This window comes from Sapajus apella, unplaced genomic scaffold, assembly GCF_009761245.1.
Source record: "Sapajus apella isolate SASKATOON/1434 unplaced genomic scaffold, GSC_monkey_1.0 scaffold3, whole genome shotgun sequence".
In the NCBI taxonomy this organism is placed as follows: domain Eukaryota; kingdom Metazoa; phylum Chordata; class Mammalia; order Primates; family Cebidae; genus Sapajus; species Sapajus apella.
The window spans coordinates 2,908,423-2,923,202 of NW_022436943.1; the positions used below are offsets into that span (position 1 = coordinate 2,908,423).

The window sequence follows — 14,780 nt, forward strand, 5'->3', positions numbered from 1 at the left end:
GGGATTACAGGCATGCACCACCATGCCCAGCTAATTTTTTGTATTTTTGGTAGAGACGGGGTTTCACCATGTTGACCAGGATGGTCTCGATCTCTTGACCTCGTGATCCACCCGCCTCGGCCTCCCAAAGTGCTGGGATTACAGGCTTGAGCCACCGTGCCCGGCCACGAAGTTTTCTCATTTTATATCAAATAGAGATAATATCTTACTATGTTGCCAGGGTGGTCTCAAGCTTCTGGGCTGAAGTGATTCTCCTGCATCAGCCTTCCAAAGCGTTAGGATAACAGCATGAGCCACCGCACCCAGCCCCTTGTGCAATTTTCTTTTCTTTTTTTTTTTTTTTTTTTTTGAGACGGAGTTTCACTCATGTTACCCAGGCTGGAGTGCAATGGCGCGATCTTGTCTCACCGCAACCTCCGCCTCCTGGGTTCAGGCAATTCTCCTGCCTCAGCCTCCTGAGCAGCTGGGATTACAGGCACGCACCACCATGCCCAGCTAATTTTTTGTATTTTTAGTAGAGACGGGGTTTCACCATGTTGACCAGGATGGTCTCGATCTCTTGACCTCGTGATCCACCCGCCTCGGCCTCCCAAAGTGCTGGGATTACAGGCTTGAGCCACCGCGCCCGGCCCAATTTTCTTAACCTCTTTATGGAACATGAGGATGAAAATACCACCTGCCTTATAAAAACCTCAAAAGGGTTAAATTAATGGAGATGGTAATGTACTGAGAACAGTGCCTGGGGAATGCTGAAGATGCCTGCTATTTTATAGCAAAAAGAATTATGGTGGCATTTTGTCTTGTTTTACACCTATAGGTTCCTCCTATGTATATTGACCTTCAAGTCAGTTTTCACTCAGCATTAATCACAGATTCTATCCATATTGATACATGTACTGTATTTCATGGACTCTAAAAACGCACTCCAGCTTCAGAGATGTCAAATTGTGAAGACACTCATTCTTCACAGATTCCACATTTGTGAATTTGCCTACTCACTAAAATGTATTTGTAAGCCCAAACCAATATTCGCAGAGTTTTCACAGTCACTAGTGAACAGACTCAGAGTGCATGAGCACTCAATTTAAAATATCTCTGCATTGGCCAGGCACAGTAGCTCACACCTATAATATCAGCACTTTGGGAGGCCAAGGCGGGCGGATCACCTGAGGTTGGAAGTTCAAGTCCAGCCTAACCAACATGGAGAAACCCCATCCCTACTAAAAATACAAAATTAGCTGGGTGTGGTGGTGCACGCCTGTAATCCCAGCCACTCAGGAGGCTGAGGCAGGAGACTTGCTTGAACCTGGGAGGCAGAGGTTGCAGTGAGCTGAGATCATGTCATTGCACTCCAGCTTGGGCAATAAGAGCAAAACTCCATCTCAAAAAATAAAATAAAATAAAATATCTCTGCATTTAGTTTCTTTTGTGAGACAGGTTCTTGCTCTGTCACCTAGGCTTGAGTGCAGTGGCACATTCACAGCTCACTGCAGCCTCAATCTCTGGGGCTCAAGTGATCCTCCTGCCTCAGCCTCCCAAGTAGTTGAGACTACAGAAAAATGTGTTGCTTGGTGCAGATGTTCCCAGCTGAGGTTGAACAAGGTGCCACTCTGCCTTCTTGTTTCAGCTTTCACTCTGTAAACAAGTATCCTTTTACAGTCTACTTAGCGCCACATTTTTTAAATTATTTATTTAGCATTTCTGTGCTTTTTGTAAGTCAGTTTGCTGTTTAAAATGGTGACGTGCTGTCTAGTGTTTCTCAGTGCAGAAAGGCTGTGATGTGCCTTACAGGGAAAATGCATGTTAGATAAGTTTCATTCAGTCAGGAGTTATATTATCGTTGCCTGTGAGTTTGATGTTAATGAATCCATGGTATATATCAAATAAGATGTTTTTGGCTGGGCATGGTGGCTCATACCTGTAATACCAGAATTTTGGGAGGCCAAGGTGAGCAGATCACTTGAGGTCAGGAGTTTGAGACCAGCCTGGCCAACATGGTGAAACCCTGTTTCTAGTAAAAAAAATACAAAAAGTAGCCAGGAGTGGTGGCAGGCACCTGTAATCTCAGCTACTTGGGAGGCTGAAGCAAGAGAATTGCTTGAACCCAGGAGGCAGAGGTTGTAGTGGGCTAAGATCGTGCCACTGCAGACAGAGCGAGACTCTGTCTCAGAACAAACAAACAACAACAAAACAAGTAAGATGTCTTTAAACAGAAACACACATGAAACAAGGCTATATATTGATCAGTTGACAAAAATATTGTCACCAGAGGATAGCAGGAAACTAACCCTTGATTTCCACAGAAGCAATGGTTTAGTATTCACTAACTCAGTGTTTGCAGTGACTTTATAAAACAATTATTGTGAATAATGAAAACTATTTTAGATTTAATCAAAACCTTTAGTTTATCCCTCCCAATTGATTTATCCATCGGTCATGACTTTCCTCATTTTATCTAGCTTTTTCCTCGTTAGTCAGCATTTTGATGGTTTCCAAGTTTTCACTTTCAGTGTTGTGATGTGCTTTCCTGAACATGTCTCCTTGAAGGCATGTGCAATGGTTTCTCTAGGACTGGGTCTCAGTTTAAACAGATATGGCCTAATTGCCTTCCAAGATCGCTCATATCAGCAATGATGGTTCTAATGATTCCCATCCCCTCAAAACTTCAGCACTTGGTGTTATCAAGCTTTAAGTTTTGACCATCTTATGGTGGGGAGTAATCATTATTCCACTTTTAATTTGCATTTGCTTTGCATCCTGGAATACTCTTTTCTTTTCCTGGACTGCTGAAGTCAAATTACCCACAGGCAGAGGACATTTCTGAGGCTCTCACAGCATGTCACTGTCTCTCTCCGTAATTAAGGAAGTGCAGTGTCTAGGCAACCAACTACACGGCGGTCACCCACAGCCATGAGTGGGAGGCCCAAGTGATGTACCTGCTGCCTGTCTTCTTGCTGAGACCCTAACAGACAAGATAAGAAGACAGGAGATGTGAGGCAGAGAAAATACCTGCTGGGCAGCAGGCAGCATTGTGGGGAGAGGATGACTGCTGGAAATGGACCACCTGAAGGCTCAGCTTCGCCACTCCCTATGACCTTGTGCTAATGACTTGGTTTCTGTGAACTCCACTTTCTTCACCTATCAAATGGGGAAATTAGGCCAGGCATGGTGGCTCATGCCTGTAATACCAGCACTTTGGGAGGCTGAGGTGGGCACATCACTTGAGTCCAGGAGTTCGAGACCAGCCTGGCCAACATGGTAAATCCCATCTCTACTAAAAATATAGATATAAGCCAGATGGCCAGGCACAGTGGCTCACCCCTGTAATCCCAGTACTTTGGGAAGCCGAGGCGGGCAGACCATGAGATCAAGAGATCAAGACCATCCTGCCCAACACGGTGAAACCCCATCTCTATTAAAAACACAAAAATTGAATCTTGGGCCAGGGGCCATTTTGGAAGCATCTGGCCAAGCTCCACCTCCTGTCTGAATATGGAGAAGGAAAAGGCAAGGAGTGGACTTCCTCAGAGAAGGCGAGGGAAGAAGATCTGCAGGCTTCTAATCAACCAAACACAATTGCTTTGCCCTTTGCCCGGAACATCAGCGAAGGGTGAAACCAAAGGAGACGTATCTGTTAAAGGTGATAGAGTGCTCTGCCCTAAGAGGAAGGCAGAGTATGACAACCCCAGACCTCAGAAGAAGATACCAATTCCTCCATTACCCTCTAAACTGCCACCTGTTAATCTGCTCCACCAGGACATCGTGCGGGCCTGGTGTCAACAATTAAAGCTGAGCACCAGAGGCCAGAAACTGGATGCATATAAGTGCCTGTGTGCCTTTGCTTACCCAAACCAAAAGGATTTGCCTAGCACAGCAAAAGAGGCCAACTCCAGAAATCATTGCAAAATAAAGGTGAAGAAAGGGAAAATGTGCCTGCAAAGTTCTGGGACACAGCCTCCTCAAGTGGTTCTTCCCCCTGCAGAAGGGCTGCCTGCTCTGGAAGAGCCCACTGCTCTCCTTGAGGGAGTTAATACAGCTGTGGTGACAACTTCTGCCCCAGAGGCTGTGCTGGCCTCCTGGGTGAGAATCTCAGCCAGGGCAAGGACGTCAGAGGCAGTGAAATCTCCACAAGAAGCCAGGGGTGTCAGGTGGTGTGTGGTCCATGGGAAAATCTCCCCACAGACACAGATGGTTGGGTTCACCTGCAGTTTCATGCTGGTCAAGCCTGGGTTCCAGAAGAGTGAGAACAGTGAGTGCGCTCTTCCTGCTTCCTGCCTCCAGTTTTCCAGCCCCGCACCTTGAAGACAATATGTTGTGCCCCAAATGAGTTCACAGGAACAAGGTCTTAATCAAAAGCCTCCAATGGGAATAGAATATCAGGAAAAAGGCCATATCTATGGTAATTAATGGCAGAAAGGCTGGAGAGTTGATTCCCTGGTGCTGCTGACAGGTGACCTCTCCACACCTGCTTACGGGCCACGCAGACTGCTGGGGTGGCAGATCTTAGCCTAAGACCCCTAGCAGTGCCTGTTGTTTTGTGAGTAGAGATATGATAGACTCTTGCATTTAAAATTGGAAAAACATTTCACAAATTACCATAAATTGTAGTTAATTTGTAGAACAATTATTCATACTACCTTTCTAAAATAGAAAAGACTTCAGCAGCTGTTTTGTTTTGTTCTGCTGTTTTGGTTTTTTGAGACAGTATCTCACTCTGTTGCACAGGCTGGGTGCAGTGGTGCAATCTCCCCTCCTGGGCTCAAGTGATTCTCCTGCCTCAGCCTCCCGGGTAGCTGGGATCACAGGCACCTGCCACCACACCCAGCTAACTTTTTATTTTTAGTAGAGATGGGGTTTCACCTTGTTGGCCAGACTGGTTTCAAACTCCTGGTCTCGAGTGATCCACCCACCTTGGCCTCCCAAAGTGGTGGGATTACGGGCATGAGCCACGGCACCTACTCTCAGCAGCGCTTTTAAGTGAGAACTGCTTCAGCTGAGCTTTGTGAAGGAGTTGAGTAAAACCGTAGTTTGTTCTTGTGCTTAATTTTTCCTCCTCTAAACACTTACAGCTTTAGGAACTGCTTCATTCCAATTGCAATTTCATAAAACATAAAGTATTTTAAAGCAAAGAAAGGCTGTTAATTCTCTCCCTCCCCTAAAATATGGTTTTTAATATTCAAAACAATATTTTTCAGAGTTCTCTTAATAACCTGAGATTTTTATGGTGTGACTACAGAATCAAAACACAAGGCACTTTGTATTATTACACTTAAAATTTTGTATATTTCTGGTGTTTAAAATGTTTAAGGTTGCTTCTCCACTCAGAAATACATAATATATTGAACTTAAAATGTGTTTATTAACGGATTCTCCATAAATAGAAATATGTATAGACAAAAATTCATCTATTTAGGGAGCCGTACTCACTGCATGCAAATTATCATTAGTGTTCTTAAGTCAAAGTAGAAGTAAACCAAAACGTGTGATTTTTCTTTTGAATGACTTGTTTTTTTCTTTTTTAGCTGGTGGTATGGGTTGGATCATTCCTTTTTTAAAGGAATAGGATACATATTTAATGTATCCTATTGAGTGTAATTAATTTTTATTTTGTGTGTGTGTGCTTCCTAAATTTATAGTCCTGTGAGTCTGGGAACAGATCTGTTTTTCACTTGTCCTGATTTAATGACAGTCTCCAACATTGTTTCGTTACTACAAGTAGAGGATCTTCCCCCCCCACCCCCCACTTTAATGAAGATAATAAAAATAATGCACTGGAAGGAATGGTAGAGTTGGAAAATCTGTAACCATTATAATATAGATGTAATAGGTTGGGAAAGAATCCTCAAAAATGTTAAAACAAGGAAGGAAAGTTTATTGAGAAGCAAGATATTCTTCTCTCCTGCCCCCCCATTGGTCGCTGGTGGTCAGAATTGTTCAGTGTCATAAATAATAGACATTTTTTCTTAAAAAAAAAAAACAAAAATTAGCTGGGCATGGTGGCTACTTGGGAGGCTGAGGCAGGATAATCGCTTGAACCCAGGAGGTGGAGGTTGCAGTTAGCCGAGGTCATGCCACTGCACTCCAGCCTGGCCACAGAGGGAGACTCCATTTCAAAAAAAAAAAAAAAAAAAAAAACCGGGCTTGGTGGTGGGCACCTGTAGTCCCAGCTACTTGGGAGGCTGAGGCAAAAGAATTGCCTGAACCCAGAAGGTAAAGGCTGCAGTGAGTCAAGATCATGTCATTGCACTCCAGCCTGGGCGACAGAGCAAGACAACATCTCAAAAAAAGTCGGGGGTAGTGGGGAACAGGGGAGGATGAAAAGAACTATTGCATTGGGTTTTAGAGTGACAGCCTGTTACTAAGACTTATTTTGGCCATATGCCATAAGAGAAATTGAAACTAGAAGATTATAACTTGGTGTAATAGAAAGAGCACTGCATTGGGAGTTAGAAGACCATGTTCTAGTTCCCTCTATCTTGAATAAGTAAAGGAAGGTCTGGGAAATCAGGCAGCTCTTCTAGGCTGTTTCTTTACCTGCAGAATAAAGGCATGGACAGGCTGTAGGGGCCTCAGTACAGACACCTATTATTTAGTCTTTTCCTAGAAACTGCCCTTCCTTCTCACCCCAGACACCTTGTATCTGGGAGCTGCTGTGGTAGTCTGGGGTAGTCCCACTCCTGGCCACTGTTGGTTGGCACAAGGTTTGACATTCAGAGTCCTTTATTGGTATTTAGGAACCAGAACAGTGTAAAGGGGGCTCAAGCTGAGGACAAGTGAGCTGGCGGTGCTGGTGGGCCCATGCTTCCTGCCTGTGGACCAGAGACAGAGAGGGGTAGAGGGAGAGACGGAGTGAAAGCAGGACCCTCATGAGAACCGCCCTTGTTTCCGCGGATAATATAATGCACTCCCCTCTGCTTTAAAGACAAATTGAATTTCTGACACTTTCAACCAAAAGAATCCCAAACATTTCCCATCTGTGGAGTGCTGTGGTGAGTGCTGAGTGACTGTCGCAGCATCCAGGCCTCATGCTTTGCCTTCCTGTGGGATGGGCCTTTGTGGTAAGAGACGAGGGGAGAGCACAGTCTTGCCACCTCCACTGGCCTGCTGAGAGCCTCCTGTCTCAGGGTAAACCCCTCTGGGTTTACACTCAGCCAAGGCCTTGTGTTCAGCGGGGACAAATAACTAATCAGCAGGCGAAGTCATTGGTGTGATTGAATTTGTTGACTAAGAAATAAGAACTTTTTTTTTTTTTTTGACATGGAGTCTTGCTCTTGTTGCCCAGGCTTAAGTGCAATGGCACGATCTCGGCTCACTGCAACCTCTGCCTCTTGGGTTCAAGCAATTCTCCTGCCTCAGCCTCATGAGTAGCTGGGATTACCGGCGCCTGCCACCACGCCTGGCTAATTTTTTTGTATTTTTAGTAGAGGCGGGGTTTCACCATGTTGGCCAGGCTGGTCTTGAACTTCTGACCTCGTGATCAGCCCGCCTCAGCCTCCCAAAGTGCTGGAATTACAGGCGTGAGCCACTGTGCCCAGCCCTTTTTTTTTTTTTTTTTAATGATTGTATGAATGACTAAAGCAGTGGTCAGTGTGGGGAGGTGGACTGGAGGTCTTGTATTACTGAGTACAGTAGACTCCACGTTTGTGAAGTCAGTCCAGCCTCCCCACTTCACAACAGGGCCTCAAAGGGATACAATGAGTATAGACTTTGCCCAGGCCAGTTCATGAAGGGTGTGTCCTGGGAATACTATTAGGGCCTTCAATTGTGCCTGACCTGGGTGAGGTGGGTCTGTTAGGGTAGGGACAGCCTGGCTCCATGCTTCAAAATGCCAGATGAGGCTGATAAAGTCGGCACCTGGAGGTTAATTAAAAGCAGTCTTGCCCAGGTGGCAAGAATTACCAGAACACTCAGGCCAGGGTTGTCTGCCCCTAGACTCAGTGTTTTCTCTTACTAGGTGGCAAAAATGGCAGACTCCAAGATGTGTGGGTGTTGGTCACCTCATAAACAGGACCTCAATTCACAGGGTACCTGTGGTCTCTGGGGTGGCCTGAGAATGCAACCTCAGGATTCTCTGTGCTGTGGCTGGTATGGGAAGTCTGTGCCTACAGATATAAAGCCTCCACTGTGCTTAGGTTTATAGCCAGATAGCCAAAGAGACAAAGCCAGGACTCTTACCCAGTGAGGTCTGGCTCCAGAGCCTAACCTATTCCTCACTGTATGATAAAGATCTTGCGTTGATCACACCCAGACGCTGCCTGTCCCAATCTGCAGATGCAGTGCTGATTTTAAGTTCTGCCTGCAGAAGGCCTGGGCTCACGTCTCAACTCTACCACTTACAGGCCAGGCACAGTGGCTCATATCTGTCATCCCGGCACTTTGGGAGGCAGAGGCAGGAGGGTCATTTGAACCCAAGAGTTCAAGACCAGCCTGGTTAACATAGTAAGACACTGTTTCTTTAAAAAAAAAAAAATAGATTCAAATAAAAATTATTCAGGTGTGGTGGTGCACACCTGTGGTCTAAGCTGGGTTGAAACTGTGAGGCAGTGCTAAGGTATGATCATGCCACTGCACTCTAGCTTGAGTGACAGAGCAACACCCTGTCTCAAACAAAACAAAAACAAAAAAGCAAGCTCCAGCGCTTACAGGTATGTGACCTTGGACAAGTTATTTAACCTCTGGTTCTCAATTTCCTCTTCCATGAAATGGGAATTATAAGAGCATCTACCCGACAGGTTTGTTGCCTGAATAAAGTGAGTTAACAGATGCTAATTGCCTCCAACAACATATGCACACATTAATATCAAGAAATGTTAGTGATTCTTAATATCACCTTCTCTTTAGAGCTCTCCTGGGGCCCTCAGGCAGACCCTGACAATTTCCAGTTCTGTAAAATAGGGATAATAGAGCCGGGTATAATGTCAGGTAGTTCCAGCTACTTGGGAGGCTGATGTGGGAGGGTTGCTTGAGCCGAGGAGTTCGAGGCCAGCCTGGACAACATAGTGAGACCCTCTCTCTTATAAAGAAAAAGAGGATATAAAATAGCCTCAAAGGACTATTTTAAGTATTAAATGGAATAATATTTAAAAGTACCTAGCGCCAGGCATGGTGGCTCACACCTGTAATCCCAGCTCTTAGGGAGGCAGAGGTGGGAAGATAGCTTGAGCCCAGGAGTTTGAGGCCTACCTGGGCAATACAGCGAAACCCCATTCTCCACAAAAAGGAAAAAAATTAAAATTACAAAAAAAAAAAAAAGGTGTAAAAATGCCTAGCACAGGACAACATTAGCTATTTTTGGAGTATAGTTTTTGAAAGGAAAATAAAATCTCAGGATCCCAATTCACTATGCCAAAAGAAAAAAAAAATAAGCTAAAAGCTGAGTAATGCAAGAAACTGCCTTCGCTTTTGTTCCTAAGCAGATAGCTACAGATAAAAGGTCAAATCTCTCCACAGGTAGCTACTCCATGTTCACCTTACCTTATGCAAGTGTTGATTTACTGAGCACTAGAGGAATATAGAATTGACTGTTCCCCTACCTGCCCCTTTTCTCTTGCAACAGGTGGATTCAGGAATGTGACCATGCCCTCCCTCTCTCCCTTTTAAATACTGAAGCCCTCAAAATCATCTTTGGAAAAAGGCACAGTCCACAGATTGTTTCTGTGATTTTGTGCTCCTTTTTTCTTGGCATGTCCTTAACCTTGGCAAAATAAACTTTTAATTGATTGAGACCTTGTCTTAGATACTTTACAAGTTCAATGAACGTTTAAGGGGCAAATGGGGCTTCCCAAACCTCAGAGACCTCATCTGCAACTTGGAACATGTTCACCATGGTTGTCTGATCATTTGAGTGCAGATCAAAACTGAGGCCATCTGCCTCGCCTGTGGGTCCTCAGGGCATTTGTTTGTAATAATACATGACAGTGCACACTGACTCTACCATTTACAACACCTGCTCACTCATCTACTTTCAGCATATAAAATCCCCACTTAATAGATGAGGCAACTGAGGCTCAGAGAGCACAAAGAATTTGCTCAAGATTGCACAGCTGGAGTCAGCTCCTTTTCCCCCTACGAAGGCTCCCTTCAGAGTTTCACCTATTTCAAGTGAATGCCAACTACAAGGCAGGTTTATCTGGCTAGGCTGGACTGTAGAGGTAGCCATCAGAAAATGGTTTACCTTAAAAGAGGAATTTATAATTCTTGACATGCAGAGAGAGGAGTAAAATGAGCAAGAGATTTGGAATTAGCATGTGACTATCTGTGGGCTGTTTGTTTCTGGGTGATTCACTTAGCAAGTTTCCTAACCTGTAAAAAGAGAGTGATGGGAGCATGCTGCCCATCTCCTAGGCCTTCTGTGATAACATAAGGGAAAGTGCTTCAGAAATGTTAGTTACTGTGGCACTAATGTGCAGATAAAGAGGCCCTGGGGCCTCTTCAATCTTTCAAGATAGCTGCTTAGTCTGCTGAGCAAAGCCTGGCGGTGCAGTGCAGTGAGAGAGAGCAGCCCTGTCTCCTGCAGAATGTGTGGGGGTTCTCACAGGGGATTCATTTCTCAGGCCACAGGAACAAACGGGATAACACTGATGCTTTCTTAGAACTTCCAGATGATAACAAAGATGAAGTGGGGGGAAATCCAAACCTTCTTTGCATTTTGCTGCCTTGCCATAAAGCACACAGAGACGATTTTTCCATGGATCCCCCACAGGAGAGGGGGCAGTCCTGTTGTGCAGCTCTTCAGTCTTATCATATTATCTTTCCATTTTCTGATAAATCCAGAATGCTATAAAAAGAACCCCTCCATTAAAATTTTCCAACACAAATGAATAAACTGTTAAACTGTTACAGAACCAATTTCCCTTTTAATATTTCCAGGAAAAGGGAAACATAAATTCTGCAGAAGTCATTTAAAGTCATAAACCTTAAAAATGTTTGCAGTGTGTTCTGCTGATTGAGGTATCCCAGCTGACTTAGGCCACACCACACCACAACAACACGGCCTCTGCAGCGCCAGGGAAATGGCACTTCTGAACACTTTCCAAGTGACATTGCAAGGAAAAAGCTTCTTTTTCCTTCATGGCATTAATTTCTTAAGTAAATCTTTTGATTCTGGAGTCAAGAACAAATGGGATCTCTGCTTTTTGAGATTAGTTCTCAGCAGGGGATTTTGTTTAATACACATCAAAAGCACACTGTTCTTCCCCGGGGCCTGTATCTTTGAGGTCTAGAGTATGTCACATTCTGAGAGTCCCCTCCTGGGTGTCCCTTCCTGGGGAGTTGATGTGGAGTCTGGCTCTAAAGCTCATTCTCCACTCTGAGCTAGGAAAAGATATCTTACAAATAGATATTTATATATAGACTATTTACAAATAGATATTTTCCTTTATTTCCCCATCAAAGATTCATGGTAGCTGGAGGGGACAGGGACCACTGGGAATGGACACGTCAGGGTGGGACACTGTTTACCAAATCAGGATTCGAGTTTCCTGGATTGGGCCGCTGGGCCCCTGCCCTCCTGGAGGAGGAAGGAACAAAAAGGCAGCCGCAGAAGCAGGAAACCGGGAGAAGGAGGCTGACCTGCTGAGAGCGGTGGGGGCAGGAGCCAGGAGTAGAAATAACTGGAAAGTGCATGGGAAGGAAGGGAGGGAGAAGCTGTGTGGAAAAGATGGCTGGAAAGCAAAAGAGGGAAGAAAGCTTCCAGGATAGAAGAATGTAGCTCAGGGGCTCTGAAAGGCAACCTCCTGTAGAAAGACTTTGCAGGGTGAAGAGCAGCCCCTATAATCTTAACAGGTGGGAGCTGCCAGGAGCACACCTTGGTCCTCTGTATACGTTGGATCTCTTTGTCAGCTGAGAAAACATCCTCTGCTAGCATCACCATGGGACAAAAATGCCTCAGCATTCCACACCATCCAAGGAGAGGTTATGTTACTTTTTCTCCCCTTCCATTCCTATCCCTATCCCAGCTCATGAATTCCAACTTAGGGAATTCCAGGGCAGCTCAATGTGCTGGAGAAAAACTATCTACTCTTTCTCATTCTGTGGTTTGGGCTTACGTGTCCCTTCCCCAGAGCAATCTCCCTGAGCTCCCAGGCCTAGGTCAGGTCCCGGGGTTGCACACCCCATCATGTCCTGAATTCTTCCTCCATTACACTGTTACAACTATGGCTACTTATTTCTGTAATTAGATATTTAATGTATGTCTCAGCTGGGTGCTCATGCCTGTAATCCCAGCACTTTGGGAGGCTGAGGCAGGAGGACCACTTGAGGCCAGGAGTTTCAGATCAGCCTGGGCAACATGGCGAAACCTTGTCTCCATACATAATTTAAAATAGCCGGGCATGGTGGCTCGCACCTGTAATCCCAGCACTTGGGAGGCTGGGACGGGCAGGTCACGAGGTCAGGAGATCAAGATCATCTGGCTAACATGGTGAAACCCCATCTCTACTAAAAATACAAAAACTTAGCCAGGCATGGTGGCACATGCCTGTCGCAGCTACTTGGGAGGCTGAGGCAGGGGAATCCCTTGAACTCAGGAGGCAGAGGTTGCAGTGAGCCGTGATCGCGCCACTGTACTTCAGCCTGGGTGACAGAGCGAGATTCCAGCTCAAAAATAAATAAATAAAAAATAAGCCAGGCATGGTGGTGCACACCTGTAGTCCCAGTTACTCGTGAGGCTAAGGCAAGAGGATCACCGAAGCCCAGGAGTATGAGGTTAGAGTGAGTTGTGATCACGTCACTGCACTACAGCCTGGGTGACAGAGCAAGACCCTGTCTCTAAAACATAAATAAATAAAAATATCTGTCTCACTGGCCAAAGTGTAAGCCCCCCGCGCACACTGTGTTTATCTTGGCCTTTGTTGAAAACTCATTACCAGCACAGCACCTAGTATACATAGTAACACAGCATGAACACTTGAAGATGAATGAATGAATTCTAATGATTCCTCTAGAAGAGTGACAGAGGAGCAGACTTACTGCACAGCTTCTTCTGGAACACGGAGGTCAGCGTCTCGATCTGGCTGAAATTGGCCACTAGGAAGACATGGTCCTCGTGGGGCTCACTCCCAATGGCCTTCAACGTGTTGAAGTCTACCTGGCCCACACCAATGGCAAAGATTAGGATGCCCGTGTTCCGTGCCTTAGCAGCCACCTCGGCCACAGAGTCCTGAGGTCTCCCGTCTGTCACGATCATTATGACCCGAGGCACATTCTCCCTCAGGGGCCGGGCCCCCTCTGCTTCTGAGAACGCGATGTTCAGGGCGTACTGGATGGCCAGCCCCGTCATGGTGCCCGTGGACAGATGCCGCATCCTCTTGACAGCACGCTCCACCTCGGACTTCCTCTTGAAGGTCTTGAGGGAGAACTCATTCTTGACAGTGCTGCCATATTGGAGCAGGCCCACTCGGGTGACGTCAGGACCAATGTCCAAGAATTGCAAGATGTCCATGATGAACTCCTTGACCTTTGCATAGTCATGGGTATTGACACTGCGGGAGCTGTCAATGATGAAAACCAGGTCTGCCCGCTTGTTCTCACAGGAGCTCTCTGGGGAGAGAGGAGAAGTCAAACACATTAGAAGAGAGGCTGGGGACAGTGGCTCACACCTGTAATCCCAGCACTTTGGGAGGCCGAGGTGGGCAGATCATGAGGTCAGGAGATCGAGACCATCCTGGCTAACATGGTGAAACCCTATCTTTACTAAAAATGCAAAAAATTAGCCAGGCATGGTGGCACACACCTGTAGTCTCAGCTACTCAGGAGGCTGAGGAGGAGAATCGATTGAGCCCAGGAGGCAGAGGTTGCAGTGAGCTGAGATTGTGCCACTGCACTCCAGGCTGGTGACAGAACAAGATTCTGTCTCAAAAAACAATACAAAAATTAGCTGGATGTGGTGGTGCGTACCTGTACTCCAGCTACATGGGAGGCTGAGGCAAAAGAATCACTTGAACCTGGGAGGCGGAGGTAGCAATGAGCTGAGATTGCTCCACTGCACTCCAGCCTGGCAACAGAGTGAGACTCTGTCCCAAATAAATAAATGGCACCAATGCAGCTTTTAGGTAGTCAAACACCTGATCAGGGTCAAAATTATTTTATTATTTTTTTTAACCGCATGGCACATAAGCTTGGCTGGGCATTACAAAGAATATAACAGAAGCTTAGGACAGGGTCCAAAGTCAAGGAGCTTCCAGTCTACCTGGGGAGACTTAACTAATAAAACCATGAAAGAATAACTGGCATGAAAACTGTGTGGTCCTGACAATAGCTGATAAGAGAATAGGGATATGAACGGGCTGCAGTCAAGGTGATGAAACATGAGCTGACCTTAACGATGAGTGGTGTTGAATTAGAGAGAATGAACACATGGAGCCAATGACATGAACCAAAGCCAAGATGGAATCAACATGGTGGGAATAGAATAAGTGAGGAGACCTTGTAGTGGAGGGAATACTAGGAGTTGCAGGCAGAAATTAGTTGGAGAGATAGCCTGAAGCCAGCTAAAAAAGACCATTAGGCAGGGTGCAGTGGCTCACGCCTGTAATCCCAGCATTCTGGGAGGTCGAGGTGGGTAGATCGCATGAGGTCAGCAGTTCAAGACCCAGCTTGCCAACATAGGGAAACCCTATCTCTACTAAAAATACAAAAAATTAGCTGGGCATGGTGGTAGGCGCCTATAATCTCAGCTACTTAGGAGGCTGAGGCAAAAGAATCACTTGAACCCGGGAGGCAAATGTTGCAATGAGCTGAGATCATGCCATTGCACTCCAGCCTGGGCAATAAGAGCAAAA

General features: G+C 45.8%; 1 protein-coding gene and 1 pseudogene across 5 annotated transcripts in view; one reads left to right on the forward strand and one right to left on the reverse strand.

The window, feature by feature from the left end:
• Positions 1-14,780, reverse strand: part of MATN2 (matrilin 2) — a 179,932-nt gene that overhangs the window by 102,786 nt on the left and 62,366 nt on the right. For all 5 annotated transcript variants that reach the window (XM_032248352.1, XM_032248375.1, XM_032248368.1 and 2 more), the window contains exon 3: positions 12,970-13,539. In XM_032248352.1, coding sequence (XP_032104243.1) covers positions 12,970-13,539 — 570 coding nt within the window. The remainder of the gene's footprint in view (positions 1-12,969; positions 13,540-14,780) is intronic.
• On the forward strand, positions 2,837-4,649 carry LOC116529749 (annotated as a pseudogene).